This window comes from Capra hircus, chromosome 16, assembly GCF_001704415.2.
Source record: "Capra hircus breed San Clemente chromosome 16, ASM170441v1, whole genome shotgun sequence".
NCBI lineage: Eukaryota > Metazoa > Chordata > Mammalia > Artiodactyla > Bovidae > Capra > Capra hircus.
This window is the reverse complement of record NC_030823.1, coordinates 75,123,628-75,141,586: the sequence shown is the minus strand read 5'-3', so window position 1 is coordinate 75,141,586 and position 17,959 is coordinate 75,123,628. Positions and strand designations below refer to the sequence as shown.

Sequence of the window (17,959 nt, the reverse complement as noted above, 5' to 3'; positions counted from 1 at the left end):
TTAACAATGATAATTTCTCTGAAGCTGAACATAATAGAAGGGTAGGAAAAGCAGCCCCATTTCATCCATATCTTACCTGTGCCTTAATTATCCTATAAAAATAACTCAAATAGTAGCTAATGGGTATTTATTGAACACACAGAATAAAGGTACTGTGTTGTACTATGGGGAAGGCAAAGATGTGTAAGGATTTAGTCTCAAGCCTCGAGAAGTCACGGGTAAGATAATGTTTAACACAAGGCAGAGGATGAGCACTAGAAGAGAGAGACACACTCGCCTCTGGATATTCAGAGGCTGCAGAATTGGCTTCTCTCTGTTGAAGGTAAGCTGAGACATCTCGAGGTGAATCAGGGGTTCCGGCTGGAGCAGACCGAGGCCCCTGAGGCCGAGTCTGAGTTATTTAAGCACCATCAGGTCCGGGTGACTTGCAGTTAAGTTTCTGGCGTCCTGGCTGCATGGCGCTTTCTATCTTAACTATTATTAGTCATCATACAGGTGACATAGAGTGACCCTGTTCTGTGGATGGTCACGACTCTGCTTTTTACGTTTTAAAAGATAAATCGAGCACGAACGTCGGTGTTTTTACTGCTGGTGGTGACACCTCATCTGTCGTCCATTCACCCTTCAGAGGGCTTCCCTGGCAGCTCAGAGGTTAAAGCGTCTGCCTGACGTGTTTGTTGACAGACATGCCTAATGAGACCACGGCTAGCGCTGGTGGTTCCTCTCTGAAAAGCCTGCTTCTCGTCTCTGTCATAAGAGCTTCGTCCTGTCCTACAATAAGCCATTTTCTTGCTGCCTTGCGTGCCCCTTTGTGTGGCATTCCAGGGCCGTGATGGTGGGTTTCCGTCCTTTCCGTTGCCTCGTCACTGTTCCATGAGCAAGAGAATCGGTTCCTTTAGCAGCGCATCACAGTTTTCCCAGGAAGAGTTTCTCTTCCCCACCTTTCAGTATTTCTGCCTGATTATTCTGTACCTCCACCGGACTGTGTATTTGTTTACTTACTTCTTCTGTCAATGAACCATGTAATTAAAAAACATGAATTGTATTATAGATAAGTATTTCTCAGTTGCGTAAATCTTTGTCCCTAACTAGGGTGATTGGCCTAACTTTAATACTTAGCTCTATCTACACAGATAATTGCTGGGTATCAGGACATGTTCCAAACTAGAACTTGTAGCTTGTGTTACATATCCCCAGGCGACCTTCACACCCTGTACCCTTCCCTGTGCTAGAGGCCCAGCCCAGGCTGAACGGGCTGGTGTTCTTTCCAGAGGAAAGTTGCCCTAGGCTAAATGGGTGGTGCCTCACCAGGTATCCCATCTTCTCCTCCACCCTTACTCCCAAAAGATCAGCAACTGACTGACACAGGCTGCAGGAAACTGGCCTCCTCCCCTCAAGGCAGGGTGGCCTCAGCCACAAGACTTGTGCTTTTCCACGGGTTCAGGCTGAAGCCGCATTCTTGCCTGTTTTTTCCCCCTGTCATCTCCTGTTCCCCTTGGGACCTATTTCCTGAGAACGATCCTCCAAAAAGCCACTCGAACAAGAATCCCCATCTAAGGCTTGGCGCAGAACCCAAGCCAAGACATATACCAGAACTGATTTTATCAGATTCTTCTTAAATCTGGATTTTGTTCTGTGTTCCTGGTCTTTGATAAGCAATAGCATCTTCTGAGCCTCAAACTAGAAATCCAGAAGTCATCTTTCACCATTGCTCATCTTTTCCTTGTATACCTGTGGTCCTTAACACTTTTTGTCTCCAAATGTCTTTACTATCTTCAGTTCAGTTCAGTTTCTCAGTCGTGTCCGACTCTTTGCAACCCCATCAACTGCAGCACGCCAGGCCTCCCTGTCCATCACCAACTCCCAGAGTCCACCCAAACCCATGTTCATTGAGTTGGTGATGCCATCCAGTCATCTCATTCTCTGTCGTCCCCTTCTCCTTCTGCCCTCAATCTTTCCCAGGTTCAGGGTCTTTTCAAATGAGTCAGCTCTTCGCATCAGGTGGCCAAAGTATTGGAGTTTCAGCTTCAGCATCAGTCCTTCCAGTGAACACCCAGGACTGATTTTCTTTAGGATGGACTGGTTGGATCTCCTTGCAGTCCAAGGGACTTAAAAATTGTCAAAGGACATCAAAGAACTTCTGTGTATATCAGTATATCTATCACCATTTACCATATTAGAAATGAAAACTGAATGTATTCTAAATATTTATTAATTTATTTAAAACAATACAGACAAAATAGAAAAAATAATTTAAAAAATGAAAAAAAAACACAAACCTACTAAAGATAACCATAAAACATGTTTTCATAAAAACAACTATATTTCTAAATAACTCAGAAGAATGGTCCATTTTTCCAAATCTCTTTACTATCTGGCTTAAAAGAAATTGGCTGGATTTTTATATTTGATTCTGCCTCCAGTTTATTGCACTATCACAAATTATGAAGCCTTTCGAAATCTCTGTTGAATCTCACAAGAAAATGAAAGTGAAAAGGGCAAATAACATCTTAGCACTGTTATGAAAACAGTCTTAATGTCACAGATCCTATGGAAAGACCAGAGTCCCTGGACCAGCTTTGAGAATCACTGCTGTGTATCAGTTGACAAATAAGTCCTTCTGATTTTGCCATGAAATGTTTAGCAGTGTCATTAACCACACAAACTTCAGATGCTCACAACCTGGGTGAATCTGTTTAAACTCTGCTTCCTCATCTGTAAAATGTAATAACAATCACAGCTTATTATAAGTTTATAGATTCCCTGACATGGAATACATAAAATATTTCATATAGACTAGGATATCCAGAAATAGGGTAATGTAGATGTCGAGAGCATAGCGTGAATCCTGTTTCTAGCACTTAACAATGCTCTGCAGTCTTGAACCAGTTACTGAAGCTTTAGGTTTTGTTGTTGTTCAGTCTTATGCAGCTCTTTGCAGCCCCATGGACTGTAGCCCACCAGGCTCCTCTGTCCATGGGCTTCTCCAGGCAAGAATACTGAGGTGAGTATCCATTTCTTTCTCCAGGGATCTTTCAACCCAGGGGTTGAGCCACACCTCCTGCATTGGCAGGTGGATTCGTTACCGCTGAGCCACCAGGAAAGCCCATGTTTTAGTTTCATCGTGTATAAAGTGTAATGATAATGAGCTTGAGATTTGCATGAGTTAATATGTATTAAGTGTCTTACAACAGTGCCTGGTACATAGTAAGTGTTATGCACTCATTAGCTACTGTTATTACTGTTAGTCATGATTAGTGTCCTATAAACGTTAGGTAATGGAAGTCATTACTGTTTCTTTCTTTCTACCGCCTAGTTCGTCTCTCCTTGCCTGATTTATTTTGCACTGTTAATTGATCTGCCTGTTCCCATTGTTTCCTCTTGCCCGTAAACTCTCCATTCTAAGACACAGGCACAATCTCACCACCTCCTCACGTACACACTTCTCTGAGCTACCGGAGGTCTCCAAGGAGAGAACTGATGTCTTGGGATGTGGCCCAGGCCTTCTCCAGGCTGGCCGCCTGCCCTTCCTCCCACTCTGGTTCTTTCTGTTACTTGTGTCCGATGGCTTCTAGGCCTCAGCTGATCTCTTCTTACCTCACTTTGGCGCTTTCTCTCCAGACACACCCAGCACGTTGTGTCCACGTCTGTCCTCTCTCAGGACTGTCTTTTCCCTCTGTGATTCATAAAGCTTCCGTTCATGTTCAAAACCAGCTCACTTTGCTGTGAAGTCACAGAAGGGCCCTCATGAGATCTCCCACTGCAGGTGTGAACTGGGAGATCAGGGGCCAACACGGGACATGGTGTCACTTTACTTGGAACAAGACAGTGTTTGAGAAACCACTCAATCCCAGTCCCGATCTCTAGTCAGATTGTAAATAAACCAGAAGATCCTAAGGAGTGTTCCTTCTTACCTTGCCATGCAGCTCAACCTGGATGGAAAGGCACTCCCACCAGGGAGGCACTTACAGTCAGTTTCACAGGGTAGACCCCGAAGGGGCCAGCAGCTGAGACTCTCGTGTGTTTACACATACAGCTTTAGAGCACTGTTAATCAAGACTGATTTTTCTTTCCCCTGAGAGAAAATTCTAAGATGTGCCAGGACTTTGTCTTTTTGGTGATCTTTAAGATGAGATGGTTGGATGGCTTCACTGACCCAATGGACATGGGTTTGGGTGGACTCTAGGAGTTGGTGATGGACAGGGAGGCCTGGTGTACTACAGTCCATGGGGTTGCAAAGAGTCGGAAACAACTGAGTCACTGAACTGAACTGAAGATTCTTAGTGGCCAAGCTGTTGACCAAGTGAAGGTTCATTGGAAGCTTTTACCATGATTGGTGTCTTCAAAGATGCGTGGACAGCAAACCAGAGCTTTCTCCCTGCTGCTTCCCCAAGAGATTGCAAGCGTTTGCTAGGAGATTAGTGAGGACAGAGTTCTTCCAGGTAATTCATGTTGGCTGATGACTAGGCTTCAACAGTATGTGAACCATGAACTTCCAGATGTTTAAGCTGGATTTAGAAAAGGCAGAGGAACCAGAGATCAAATTGCCAACATCTGTTGGATCATAGAAAAAGCAAGAGAATTCCAGAAAAATGTCTGCTTCATTGACTATGGTGAAGCCTTTGACTGTATGTGTGGATCACAACAAACTGGAAAATTCTTCAAGAGATGGGAATACCAGACCACCTGACCTGCCTCCTGAGAAAACTATGCAGGTCAAGAAGCCACAGTTAGAACTGGGCATGGCATGACAGCTGGCTCCAGACTGGGAAAGGAGCACATCAGGGCTACCCTCCGGTCCCTCCAATCAGAAGAAATGCCGCCTGCGAGATCTTCAGCTGGAGGTCGAGCTGTGTTGAATTGAAGACTGTGCTGCATTGTTACAACTTTTAGACATTATAGATGGTAATAAAACCTCACACGTTTGAGGGAAAATCCATCAAATAAAAACCAAGATTATGAATCGTACTGGTTTCTTTGTGATAGCGGTGAGATAGTTGGAACTGCTGCTAGAGGCAATGGTTTTTGTTTAGTTTTAAAATTTATATTTGCTTTTGCAAAGATAATATGTCATACAGAGCAGGCTTTATCTCACTTGCTATTTCATTTGTTTTCTTATAAAGCATTTATTGAGCCCCAGATAACTAGGTATATTCCTGATAATGGGGATTCGAAAACCACAGATCTTTACTTTAACGGAGTTGCTTGTTTGTTTTTCTCATTAGGTTGTAATTTCTATGATAGTGGCAAAGTATAGTGTATTTTTGATGATCCAAAATATATTTATGTAAATTAATCCAATTTAAAAAGTCATAGTATTTAAGAATGGCAACAATTAATATGAAAATGTATATTGTTAGTGTTACTATTGGAGAAGGCAATGGCAACCCACTCCACAACTTTTGCCTGGAGAATCCCATGGACAGAGGAGCCTGGTAGGCTATAGTCCATACGGTCACTAAGAGTCGGACACGACTGAGTGACTTACTTTCACTTTTCACTTTCATGCATTGGAGAAGGCAATGGCAACCCCCTCCAGTGTTCTTGCCTGGAGAATCCCAGGGACGGAGAAGCCTGGTGGGCTGCCGTCTATGGGTCCACACAGAGTCGGACACGACTGGTGCGACTTAGCAGCAGCAGCAGCGTTACTTTGGATCATCAGCTGATGGCTGGTGGTAGGTGGCACCTGTTAATAGATTATTGATTTGTCTTCTGTGATTCTCAGCTTGAATTTTGTTTTCTTGCCTCTGGAGCAGTGCTGTCCAGGACCACTTCCTGTGATAAAGGAAGTGTTCCGTGTCCTGTGTTACAGTAGCCACTAGCCCCTTGTGGCCGCTGAACATTTCAGATGCAGCTGGTGTGACTGAGGAACTGACTTCCTGGTTTAATGTTAATAAACTTAAATGTAAATAGCACTGAATGTGACTAACAGGTGCCTTGTGGAGCAGGGCGCTTCCATAGTGTCATTAACTTCTGTCAGAGTGGTAACAGCTGAATTACGAAGATGGCTAGTCCCATCATTTTATTTGTGCAAGAAACAGTTTTCAGAATTTTACTTACAGATACCTGTAATCAAGACATTAGTTTTTCCTTAAAATTAAATGATAATTAATATTTTCTGAAGTTCTATAAGAAAGTGGATGGACAAGCTCACTTTTTCCCTTTTCATTGCAGTGTGTTGATTGCTGGAGGACTTACTGTAAGGACCAAATCATGGACCCTAATGTCTGTTTTCACTTGTTCATAAAGTTCAGTTGTTTTTCCCCATCTGTGTGAATGGGCTGTGGAGGGCAGCAGCGAGTGGCAGGGGTCCATCAGTGAGGGGTGCTTTCTGGGCTCATGTGTGGGAGTACGTGGAAGCTGTGTTTGGAATGAAAGTCCTTGTGATTTGGAGGAGGGGTGTCTAGTGGAGCCTGAGACTTGTGACTCTTGCCGAGTTCTGAACACTTAGCAAAATAGAGTAAGTTCAGGCAGCTGGACTATCTAGGACTTTATCTAGAAAGTATCCAGTCAGAATTGCATTTGTAATCAGGAAGAGAATGTGATTGATAGACCTTTCAATTAAAAGGAAAATTTTTTCAGGGTTTTCCCTGGTGACTCAGTTGGTAAAGAGTCCACCTGGACTACAGGAGACCCAGGTTCAGTTCCTGGGAGAGTAAGATCCCCTGGAGAAGGGAATGGCTACCCACTCCAGTGTTCTTGCCTGGAGAATCCCATGGACAGAGGAGCCTGGCAGGCTACAGTCCATGGGGTCGCAAAGAGTTGGGCACGACTTAGTAACTAAACCACCAAAAAGAAATGAATGATCATACCGTAAGTGGCAAAAATCATGCAGCAATTTTTATAGTAAGAATGTTTTCTAGTCAAGATGAAATATAATTGTTCAGTTCAGTCACTCAGTCGTGTCCGACTCTTTGCGACTCCATGAATCGCAGCACGCCAGGCCTCCCTGTCCATCACCAACTCCGAGTTCACTCAGACTCACGTCCATCGAGTCCGTGATGCCATCTAGCCATCTCATCCTCTGTCATCCCCTTCTCCTCCTGCCCCCAATCCCTCTGAGCATCAGAGTCTTTTCCAATGAGTCACCTCTTCGTATGAGGTGGTCAAAGTCCTGGAGTTTCAGCTTCAGCATCATTCCTTCCAAAGAAATCCCAGGGCTGATCTCCTTCAGAATGGCTTTTGCAAATAGATGTGCTATTTTTAATTTAATTCATAATCATTCTGATGATATTAAATCTTTGTCTTTAGAGAATTTATTCTTACTTTGAGAGATTGAAAGTCAGCATTTTTAAGAGCCTAAAGGATTCTTGATTAGGAAGCTACAGCAGAAGCTTATTGGTTGAGGAATATTTCTACCAGCCTCAACTCCAGCCAGTGTGTGTAAGGGTCTGACTCCCTCGAACACTTGGAGCTCCTAGAAGTTGGCTCTGTGTGTTACACTCCCTTGTGACCTGCTGGGCCTCCTCAGATAGACTGGTTTGCTCTGACATCCCCAAATTCTTTGCTTCTACCCAGGGTGAGCCCATCACGTTCTGCGAGGAGAGTTTCGTAAAGCACCGTTCAAGTCTCATGAAACAGTTCTTGGAAACTGCAGTCAACCTCCAGCTTTTTAAGCAGGTAAGAGTGCACCTCCATGTTTTATTTTGTACTTTGAATGTATCAGAAACTTGTAACAGCTTTTTGTTACTGTAAGCTTATGTCTAAACTTTGCTATTAGAAACATCCTCCCAGAAAACTGCCCATGCACAGCAGGAAGAGTGGTGACTAGTTATGACTAGGCATGACTAGTACGTGACTAGTATGACTAGGCATCTTCGATGGGCTTATCTTAGTTTGGTTAGATTGATACAGCTTGGTGAACAAACCAGGTTTTTTATAGGACCATCCCAATGTAATCCGATTTATAAAAAATGATTCCTAAATATGTGAGTTTTTAAGCTTTGTAAGGGGCTTCCCAGGAAGGGGCTCAGATGGTAAAGAATCTGCCTGAAGTGCAGTAGCCCTGGGTTCAATCTCTGTGTCAGGAAGATCCCCTGGAGAAGGGAGTGGCTACCCACTTAAGTATTCTTGCCTGGAGAATTCATGGACAGAAGACTTTCCACAATCACAAATTCAAAATTCCGAAAAAAGTTATAGTTCTGCTTGTGTGTCTTGATTTCTGGCCCAGAAAATATAATTGTCATTGTGAAAAGCAGCATCTTAACATCAGAATTCAGAAAGTGCAGATGCAGTGTGATCTTTCATCCTATTGTGTGATCACGCAAGTCTCTTAATTGAGGCTGGCCTTAGTTTCTGTTAATATTTGAATTAATTTCTTAACACTTACTTTTCTTATTCCACATGGCAATTTTAAGTGTAAAGTTAGTTATATGAATTCAACATTTAATGAATACTTAGAGTGTGTCATCAACTGTGCACAGGGCCAGAACAAAGACATGAGTAAAAACTCAGTGATGCCCTTGAGAAACTGACAAGCTAGGAGAAATGGTTTTTGCTGTTAAGAGGAAAGAGACAAGGTAACAGAATAAGCGTCAGATCAGCATGGTGAAAAATCCAATACTGTTTATCTGTATTCTGAAGTAGTTTTAAAAAATGATCTGAGTTAGGAAAATGCTCTCTGGGCCATATACCTGCCTTACGAAATGTGAAGAAAGGTTAGATTTATCCAATAGACCTCTTTAAGGAGCAAAGAGAAGCAGGTTGTGTGGGTTTCTGGATGAGAGGTGTCTTGTGCGAATTTCCAAGGACAGAGTGGGTCCCCTTTGGAGCTGTGTGTCCGTGGAGGGCCCCCGTGCAGACAAGATTCCTTCCCCAGGTTAGAGCAGGCCGAGGGATGGTGTGCCAGTGCCGACGTTCGCAGCCCAGGGCAGCCCCAGGCTGGCGTCCAGTGCACGCTTGGTGAGTGTCCACGCCCTTCCTGTGTTTTGTCACAAGGAGACAGTTACACCTTCCATTGTCGAATCTGAGTTGTGAAGCTCAAGTTATGTGGGCGTCGAGGACTGAGTGGATGGTTAGAATAACATATCACTTCCCTTTGACCATGAGATTCTGTAACTAGCCTTATCATTTGATAAAGTTCATACATGGTCTTTTTTTATTTTAACATAACTATAGCAAGCATATATGTATATATACACACACACACATATATATACATTTAGAGCCAGATGGAGTTGGGCTCGACCTTGGCTTTGCTGCTCACTTGCTTTTTATTTGTGTGTGTCTGTTTCTTTGCTGCTCACTTGCTTTTTATTTGTGTGTGTCTGTTTCTCTGTCAAATAGCAGCACTGTCCACCCCTGGCAGGCCGGGACATGGTTTATGTGATTTAACACCTGTGCCCTGCTGGCTGGACAGTGCGCACAGCTCTGTGAAGCTCAGAAATGATAGTGTTGGCCTCATCCTGAGAGCAGCTAGGTTAACATAACGCACATCTGTGCAGGACTATGTTATGTCGACGTAGAGAATGAACTTGTGGGCATGAAGAGGGAGCGCGATGAGCAGGGAGAGCAGCGTTGACGCACAGAGGCTGCCGCCCCGCGAGTGAGAGGTGCTGGCGAGCTGGGAGCCCGCTCCCAGGCCCCGCGATGACGTCGGGGGTGGGGGGAGGGGGTCAGAGCAGGGCGGATATATGGACATGGACCCCTGGTTCACTCCGTGTACAGCAGAAACCAGCACAACATTGTAAAGCGATTACACTTCACTAAGACAATGAATTTTTTTTAAAGTAAATTTTATCAAAGAGGCTGAATGTAAAGTACGGAGACGGTCACTCGGAACCAGTCACAGAACAGTTTAATAGTTTACATACGCAACGAGACCACATTCTTGAAATGGATACTACTTCATGAACCGTAAGAAAGTGATGCTTGAAGGTGCCCCTGCAGGGACCTGTGGCTCTGTTGAGAACACCACGGAGCCGCACAGGTGAGCCGGGGCAGGCTCGGCAGTGCTGAGCGGCACCGACGGGGCCGGGCGGCACCCGCGGAGCGTGTCGGGGGCGTGTCGGGGGCGTGGGGCGCCTGCTCACGGTCTTGCCACAAGCAACCGGGAGCACAGAGGGACACGCGGAAAGCTCTTCTGCGTGATGGACATATTTATACCTGGTTTGTCGTGATAGTAACAGGACGATATACATCAAACTCACTGAATTGTCTGCAGGTTTCTGTATACCAATTCCCGGTTGCTAAAGGTTGGGGGTGGGGTGGAAAGGGAAAACCCAAACAGGAATCAATTGTTTAAAGGAAAATAATCAACCTAGATGAATTCTCAAAGACAGGACTGATGTTTCTGAACGAATATGAGTCCATGTTCCTGACTGTGAGTCTGTGACCCGCTCTGGGTCAGGAACCGCCCACGTCCTCTGTTTAACAAACTTGGGAGAACAGGAGCCCAGGAGAGAAGCGTACGATGTGAAGGCAAGAGTTAGAGTCGGCTCTCGCCCCTGATGACACGGCAGGGAAGGATCCGGTGCTCGCATCTGCACTCTGCCTGTGTGTGAAGTCGCTCAGTTGTGTTCGGCTCTCTGTGATCCTGTGGACTCTCACCCACCAGGCTCCTCTGTCCATGAAATTTTCCAGGCAAGAATACCAGAGTGGGTTGCCAGTTCCTTCTCCAGGGGCATCTTCCTGCCCCAGGGATCGAACCCTGGTTTCCCACATTGCAGGCAGACGCTTTACCATCTGAGCCACCAGTTATGTATTGGAACAACTTAAAACGCAGGATTTGCAAAACGCCTTGTGGTGAGGATCACACGAGACAAAGCCCTAGCACTTGTTCTCCAGGATGAGAAGTGTGATGGGAGATTCAGCTCTTGGAAATCCGGTTAGACTTGGTATAAAGCTAAACCGGAAATAAAAGCGTGCCTTCCCTCGAGCCACTTCCGGGGCTTGTGCCTCCAAAGCTCTGGAACCGGGAGGAGAGGAAGGAGCTCTGCGGAAAAGTTGCCATGCACCAGCGTGCACAGGAGTCCAAAGCCTGAATTCGTAATGTCTGGTTTGGGCTGACCAAACTCAAATGTAAGGTGATCCTAAACTGTAGGTGTCCTCAGGCCCCTAGCAGCAGCAAGTACACACCCTTGTTGAGGAACCACCCCACTTCATCCTGGCATCGGATAATTCTTCCAGCTGCAATCCTAAGGAGAAAGTTCACTGTTGACAGTCATCACACATACAGGGAAACAGAAACAGCAGTCAGAAATGGATTTGCAAAGATTTCAAATACTGGAATTATCAGAAGTACAATATAAAATAGCGGTGCTTAAGATGTTCAAATAAGTAGAAGAGGCTTTAAAAATGTTCAGGACAGAAAAACTTTAAAGAATGTGAAGACAGTTTTAAGAATATAGCAAATAAACTTCTGGTAAGGAAGCATGTAATTCACATGAAAGGAAATTGATGTGTTTCATAGCCAATCAGATCTAATAGAAGAGAGATTTGCTGAACTGGAAGATATATCTGAAAAATTATCCAGATTTTAGTACAGACCTATGAAGAAACAAAAACCATAAGAAATTCGAAGGGTGGAGTGGACGTGCCTGCAGTCCACAGGCTCAGTTATAAACAGCGGACAGGACGTGGAGGAGAGACCACATTGGAAGGACGGGGCTGGAGCCAGTGACACGCATGCTTCATCTGTCAGGAAGTCCCTCAGCCCCAGACTGAGGATACGAGGAGAAATCTATACCTGCACAGTGTATTCTGCTCTAAAATATTCAATAAAGAGAGACTTTTTAAGTAAGTGTGAAAGAATTAATAAAAAATTCTTTAGAAAGAATACCTAGAATCCTTGGCCAAATAAAGTATCTTTTAATTGTAATAGAACTGTGAATACATTTCCCTGCAAAAGTGGAGTTTGCACTCTGTGTTGCCTATAATGGTGTGTCCACGTGGCAAAGCTGTGGCCCCCCTGTTACTTAATCGTATGGCATCACCAACTCAATGGACATGAATTCGAGCAAAGTCCAGGAGATTGTGTTGGATGGAGGAGCCTAGCGTGCTGCAGTCCATGGGGTTGCAAGGAGTCAGACAAGACTTAGCGTCTGAACAGCAGCAGCAGCAAATCTAAGTGTTGCTATGAAGATACTTGTTGTATGTAGTTTAAACTTGTAGTCATTTGGCTTTAAGTAAGGAAGACTATCCTATGTAAGCTGGGTAGGCCTGTCAGAACCGGGTGGAAGGCTTGTAAAACAGGCCCGAGGTTTGCCTGCAAGAGGGGAGCTCTGTCTGTGGGTGGCCACTTGGCCCCTGCCTGCAGACCCACCTGCCGTGTCTGTTCTTCCTGGCTGCCTGTCCTCTGTAGCCTACTTAGCCAGCCCTCATAATCATGTCAACCAAGGTCTTATCATAAATCTCATATGTGTATGTGTGTCTGTCTGTCTGTCTAATCTCTTACTGCTTCTCTAGTTGAACCTTGACTACCACACCAACAGGAGAAAGACCTTCTTAAGGAAGAACTTTAAGTAATTCAGGGAGAAAATTTTCTTAGCTCTGAGATGCAAGAAGGAAGGAAGACCAAAATAAATGGTAAATATGCTTCCCCGGTGGCTCAGATAGTAAAGCGTCTGCCTGCAATGTGGGAGACCTGGATTCAGTCCCTGGGTCAGGAAGATCCCCTGGAGAAGGAAATAGCAATCCACTCCCATATTCTTGCCTAGAAAATCCCATGGATGTAGGAGCCTGGCAGGCTGCAGTCCATGGGGTCACAAAGAGTCGGACATGACTGAACACACACAGTACCCACACATAGGAATTAAATTTAATCAGCATTTACTGTATCAGACAGGCAAGTTCTCCCACACATTCAAGAATCAATTGGTTCCAATTCAGTTTCCAAAAAAATCACTGTTTTGATTATGGCAAAAGAGAGACACTTCAGTTTCTCTTTTAAGACTGGGATAATCTTCCACTCTAAAATCTAAGATGACATGAGAAGAAAACATTATAAGCCAGGCATACTTATGACTACAGATGTAAAATTTAAAATATTTTTAGCCAATTCTAGCAAGGTTTAAAAAGGTTACTAGTTCATGAGTAGATTGCCTTCATTCTGGAAATTAAGTGGTAATTGCACATTAGGAAATCTATGGATGTAATTCACTATATTAACTGATTCTGGGGTAAAATCATTCAGTTTAGTTGCTCAGTTGTGCCCATGGACTGCAGCATGCCAGGCCTCCGTGTCCTTCACTAACTCCCAGAGTTTGCTCAAACTCATGTCCACTGAGTCTGTGATGCCATCCAACCACCTCATCCTCTGTCGTCCCCTTCTCCTCCTGCCTTCAGTCTTTCCCAGCATCAGGGTCTTTTCCAATGAGTCAGTTCTTCAAGTCAGGTGGCCAAAGTACTGGAGCTTCAGCTTCAGCATCAGTCCTTCCAATGAATATTCAGAACTGGTTTCCTTTAGGATTGACTGCTTTAATCTCCTTGCAGTCCAGGGGGCTCTCAAGAGTTCTTCAACACCACAGTTCAAAAGCATCAATTCTTCAGCACTCAGCTTTCTTTATGATCCAACTCTCATATCTGTACATGACTCCTGGAAAAACCATAGCTTTGACTTGATGGACCTTTGTCAGCAAAGTAACGTCTGCTTTTTAATATGCTGTGTAGGTTGGTCATAGCTTTTCTTCCAAGGAGCAAGCATCTTTTAATTTCATGGCTGCAGTCACCATCTGCAGTGGTTTTGGAGCTCAAAAAAATAAAGTCTGTTACTATTTCCCCATCTATTTGCCATGAAGTGATGAGACCAGATGCCATGATCTTAGTTTTTTGGATGTTGAGTTTTAAGCCAACTTTTTCTCTATTCTCTTTGACTAAAATCATTAGATCATCGCAACAGGTGCAAAAACTTCATAATATTCGTGATAAAAGCAAAAATACATGATTAAAGACATTTTCAGTAAATATTATACCTAATATTAAAACATTAATATTTCTCTCTGAGGAAGGTCCTAACTCTTAGCATTGGAACTCCTCACATTATGTAACTGAGCCAAAAAAATATATAAAGATTTAGCAAGTAACACACCAAACTCACTTGACTTTCATTACTTTGAGTATAAAGATCAGTTATGCAGGACATAAGGAAATAACGTAATAAATTTGACTTCACTGAAATTAAGAGATGTGACCATCAAAAGACTTCATGTTTGCAATTCTTTTGAACCACCAAAGGGAGTAAAGTCCAGAATATAAAAACCAAACCTTCATGTTAGTTAAAAAAAAAAAAAAATGTAATTGTGCCCAAGACGTGGATAAGCACATGCACTTGAAAACCCTGAATGGCTGATGAAGACCGAGAAGACGCTCAGCCTTGTTTATAATCAGAGAGCAGCAGGTAAAAACATAATGGAATATCATTTCACACTCACCAGATCGGCCCAGGTTTAAAAACCTGAAAATCTCAGAATTTGGCAAAGACGTGGAGCGAGGGACCAAGTTTCACCTGTTGATAGGAGTGAAAGTTTGCACAGCTTGTTTGAGAAAGCACTTTGGTGCTAAAACTTAAACACACAAATTTCTTTTGACCTAGTGATTTCACTCTAAATTTGGCAGCAAAAGTCATGCACTAAAATTACTCGTAACAGCAAAATGCTGGCGCTGAACTCACACGTTCATCAGTATTAAGATGACTAAGTGGTTACGTTCCTACAGTGGAGCAGCTGCACGGCAGAGAGATGAGCGCACTGCAGTGAAACTGAACGTGAGTGAGTGAGGGGGAAGGAACACGTCGCTGAAGAGTGGATATGATGAGTCCTTTTATGTAACAGTGTTCTGTAGTGAGAAGAGCGAAATGATGTATGATTTAGGGAAACATTTTTGTGATAAAGCTGTAAAGAAAGACAAGGGAAGGGTAAGCTGAAAGGATTCTGATCGTTTCCGTAAGGAAGGGCATGTTCTGGCAGTTGGCTTTATCATTATGCATTAAGCTGTTCATTTATAATTTAAATTATGTAAGTATTGTATGAAAACATATATGAAAGTGAAAGAAAGTGCAAGTGTTAGTGGCTCGGTTGTGTCTGACTTGTTGAGACCTCAAGCGCTGTATCCCACCAGGCTCCTCTGTCCATGGAATCCTCCAGGCAAGAATACTGGGGTGGGTAGCCATTCCCTTCTACAGGGCATTTTCCTGAGCCCAGGGATGGAACCCAGATCTCCTGGACTGCAGGCAGGATTCTTTACTGAGCCACCAGGGAAGCCCCCAAAACATGCATACACGCAAATATATAGTATATGTATATGTGTGTATACATATATATGTGTACACACGCTCTTTATGGATCCACCCATAATGGGCTGTGTTTTCACTGACAGCTGACTTCTCATCCTCTGCAGGCCTTGGTTTCTGTGTCTGTAACGTGAGTTAGACTGAAGGGTCACTAGGTCTGAGATACCTTTCGGCCCTAACATTCCACGATACCAGGGAATAAACACGGCTTAGATGGATGAGAGTCGGTTCCATTTGGATAAATTCCTCTTCAGATAATGGATTTGGAAGGAATCCCAGAAACTGCTTCTTAGATCCACAGCCCTGGCAGCACCGTCTTTAACTCGAAGCTTCACAGAGATTTGAGCCGGTATTTTTAGGTCTCTTCCTTTTATCTCCTGTTACGCTTAACACAGTAAAGGAAATTATTTTCTTGGGTATTATTTGTTAAGACCCCTGGAACTAAAGTTTCTGCTCATTTTACTATGCGATTTCCATGGAAGAAGAGCTATGACAAATCTCGACAGCATATTAAAAGGCAGAGACATTACTTTGCTGACAGGTCCATATAGTCGAAGCTATGGTTATTCCAGTAGCCATGTACGGATGTGAGTTGGACCATAAAGAAGACTGAGTGCAAAGAACTGGAGGTTTGGAACTGTGGTGCTGGAGGAGACTCCTGAGAGTCCCTTGGGCTGCAAGGAGATCCAACCAGTCTGTCCTAAAGGAGATCAGTCCTGAATATTCATTGGAAGGACTGATGCTGAAGCTCCAGTACTGTGGCCACCTGATGCAAAGAGCTGATTCATTGGTAAAGACCCTGATGCTGGGAAAGATTGAAGGTGGGAGGAGAAGGGGATGACAGAGAATGGATGGCATCACTGACACAACGGACATGAGTTTGAGAAAGCTCCGGGAGTTGGTGATGGACAGGGAGGCCTGGAGAGCTGCAGTCCAGGGGGTCGCAAAGAGTCGAACATGACTGAACGACTCAACAACAGCAACAACGACATTCTCGCTTTCCCCTCCTGACTCTCTGGGCAGTTTCTCCAGGGCCCTTGCTCATCGTGCTTTCCTCTGTCTATTACCCGAATGTCTCTGTACTCAGACTTCCACGTCTCTGACTCATGCCAGCTCCTGGGGCTTCCTCACGAGGGACCCTAACTGCATTAGTTACCTATGATGAGGGGTCTTGAACACGTCTTTATTCAGATGGTGAAAGTCGCTCAGTTGTGTCCGACTCTTTGTGACTGCAGGTATGTGTGTGTGTGTGTAGTATCTTTGTGTATGTGTGGGCATATACACACACACTCCCACACATACACGTGTGATGCCTTTTCACATAGATGCCTCCTCACATATGCACCCCTTCGTTTCTATATTAGTTTTACTCTGTTGCCTAAACCAGAAAATTAGGCGTCGTCTTTTCTCACGCCATCATCTCCAGTCCTTCTCACGTAGTTGTTTGACTGCGTCCTATTGACCCTTCTTTCTGAATATCCTTCGGCTTTTCCTCCTTTGCTCTCTCCAGTGCAGGTGTCAGTGACTTGCGCTGCGGGAGTGGTTCGTGTTCTTTCATTTAGGCCCCCTGTCAAGCCATCCTCCAGCCTGCTCTGAGAGTGTTCTTTCTGAAAAGCAAATCTGAAGTCTTTCTCACTGTGCCCAGGACGGCACTCAGACCCTAGCCTGGCACACAGAAGCCTTCATCTTCTGGGTTTTGCCGCTCTGATTCTCCCTCTCTGCATCTCCAGAGACCCTTACTGCGGCCGTCCTGGGCATCGGCTGTCAGGTCTCTGAGGATGGCTCCTTGTCTTTATGCTCCTCCCTTGAGTTGCAGTAGATGGTAAATAGTGACGGACGGAATGAAGGTACTCATGAATGAATGAAAGTAACAGGCACTGAGTACTGACTCATGCTGGGTACTGTTTGGATGCTCTAAGCTGGGTTCATCTTCTCAGTGGCCACAGCATGTCATACTTTATCACTGCCCCTTTGCACTTTGTTAAACCTTAGTTATGGGGAGGTGAAATAGCTTGCTGAGAGTGCCCACAGTAGCATGTGGTAAAGTAAGGACTTGGATGTGCTCAGTCGTGTCTGACTCTTTGTGACCCCACGGACTCTAGCCTACCAGGCTCCTCTGTCCGTGGCATTTCCCAGGCAAGAATACTGGAGAGGGTATCCATTTCCTTCCCCAGGGGATTCTCCCAGCCCAGGGATTGAGCCTGTGTCTCCTGCATTGGCAGGCGGGTCCTTTATTCCTGAGCCACCAGGGAAGCCTGGGATTTAGACCCAGAGCAGCTAAGACCCCCCCCCCCGTCTGCCCAGGGGTAAATGAGGAATAAAGGCGCGGGTGCTGGCTGCCTCCCTGTCTCCTCTGCCCGCACTGTCTCTCTCCATTCCACGTTACTCTGCAGGCATTCTAGTGGTGTAGACGCTTGGTGTTGTTAAATAAAGGAACCAAATAAAACCCGCTATTCCTATTGTAAGGAATAGGCAGCAGAATGTCTTTATGATTGTGGGAGGTGAAGAACTTGAAAAATTGAATATAATGGAGCTCATTTGCGAAAATCCTTACATTGTAGGAGGCAGGTGTTCCTGTGTTTTCCATTGAGTGGTGTCTGTAATTCCCAGCCTAGAGCCACGTAATGCTGCAGCGTGTGAAGTGGGCATTCTGCGAGGCCCTCGGTGCTCTGCATTTTGTGCCGTGACTTAATAAGGTGCTGGACAAAAGCAGTCAAAAGCCAAATATTTCAC

General features: G+C 44.6%; 1 protein-coding gene across 4 annotated transcripts in view; it reads left to right on the top strand.

Moving 5' to 3' along the window:
• Positions 1-17,959, top strand: part of DENND1B (DENN domain containing 1B) — a 271,053-nt gene that overhangs the window by 194,935 nt on the left and 58,159 nt on the right. For all 4 annotated transcript variants that reach the window (XM_018060808.1, XM_018060806.1, XM_018060809.1 and 1 more), the window contains one exon: positions 7,519-7,620. In XM_018060808.1, coding sequence (XP_017916297.1) covers positions 7,519-7,620 — 102 coding nt within the window. The remainder of the gene's footprint in view (positions 1-7,518; positions 7,621-17,959) is intronic.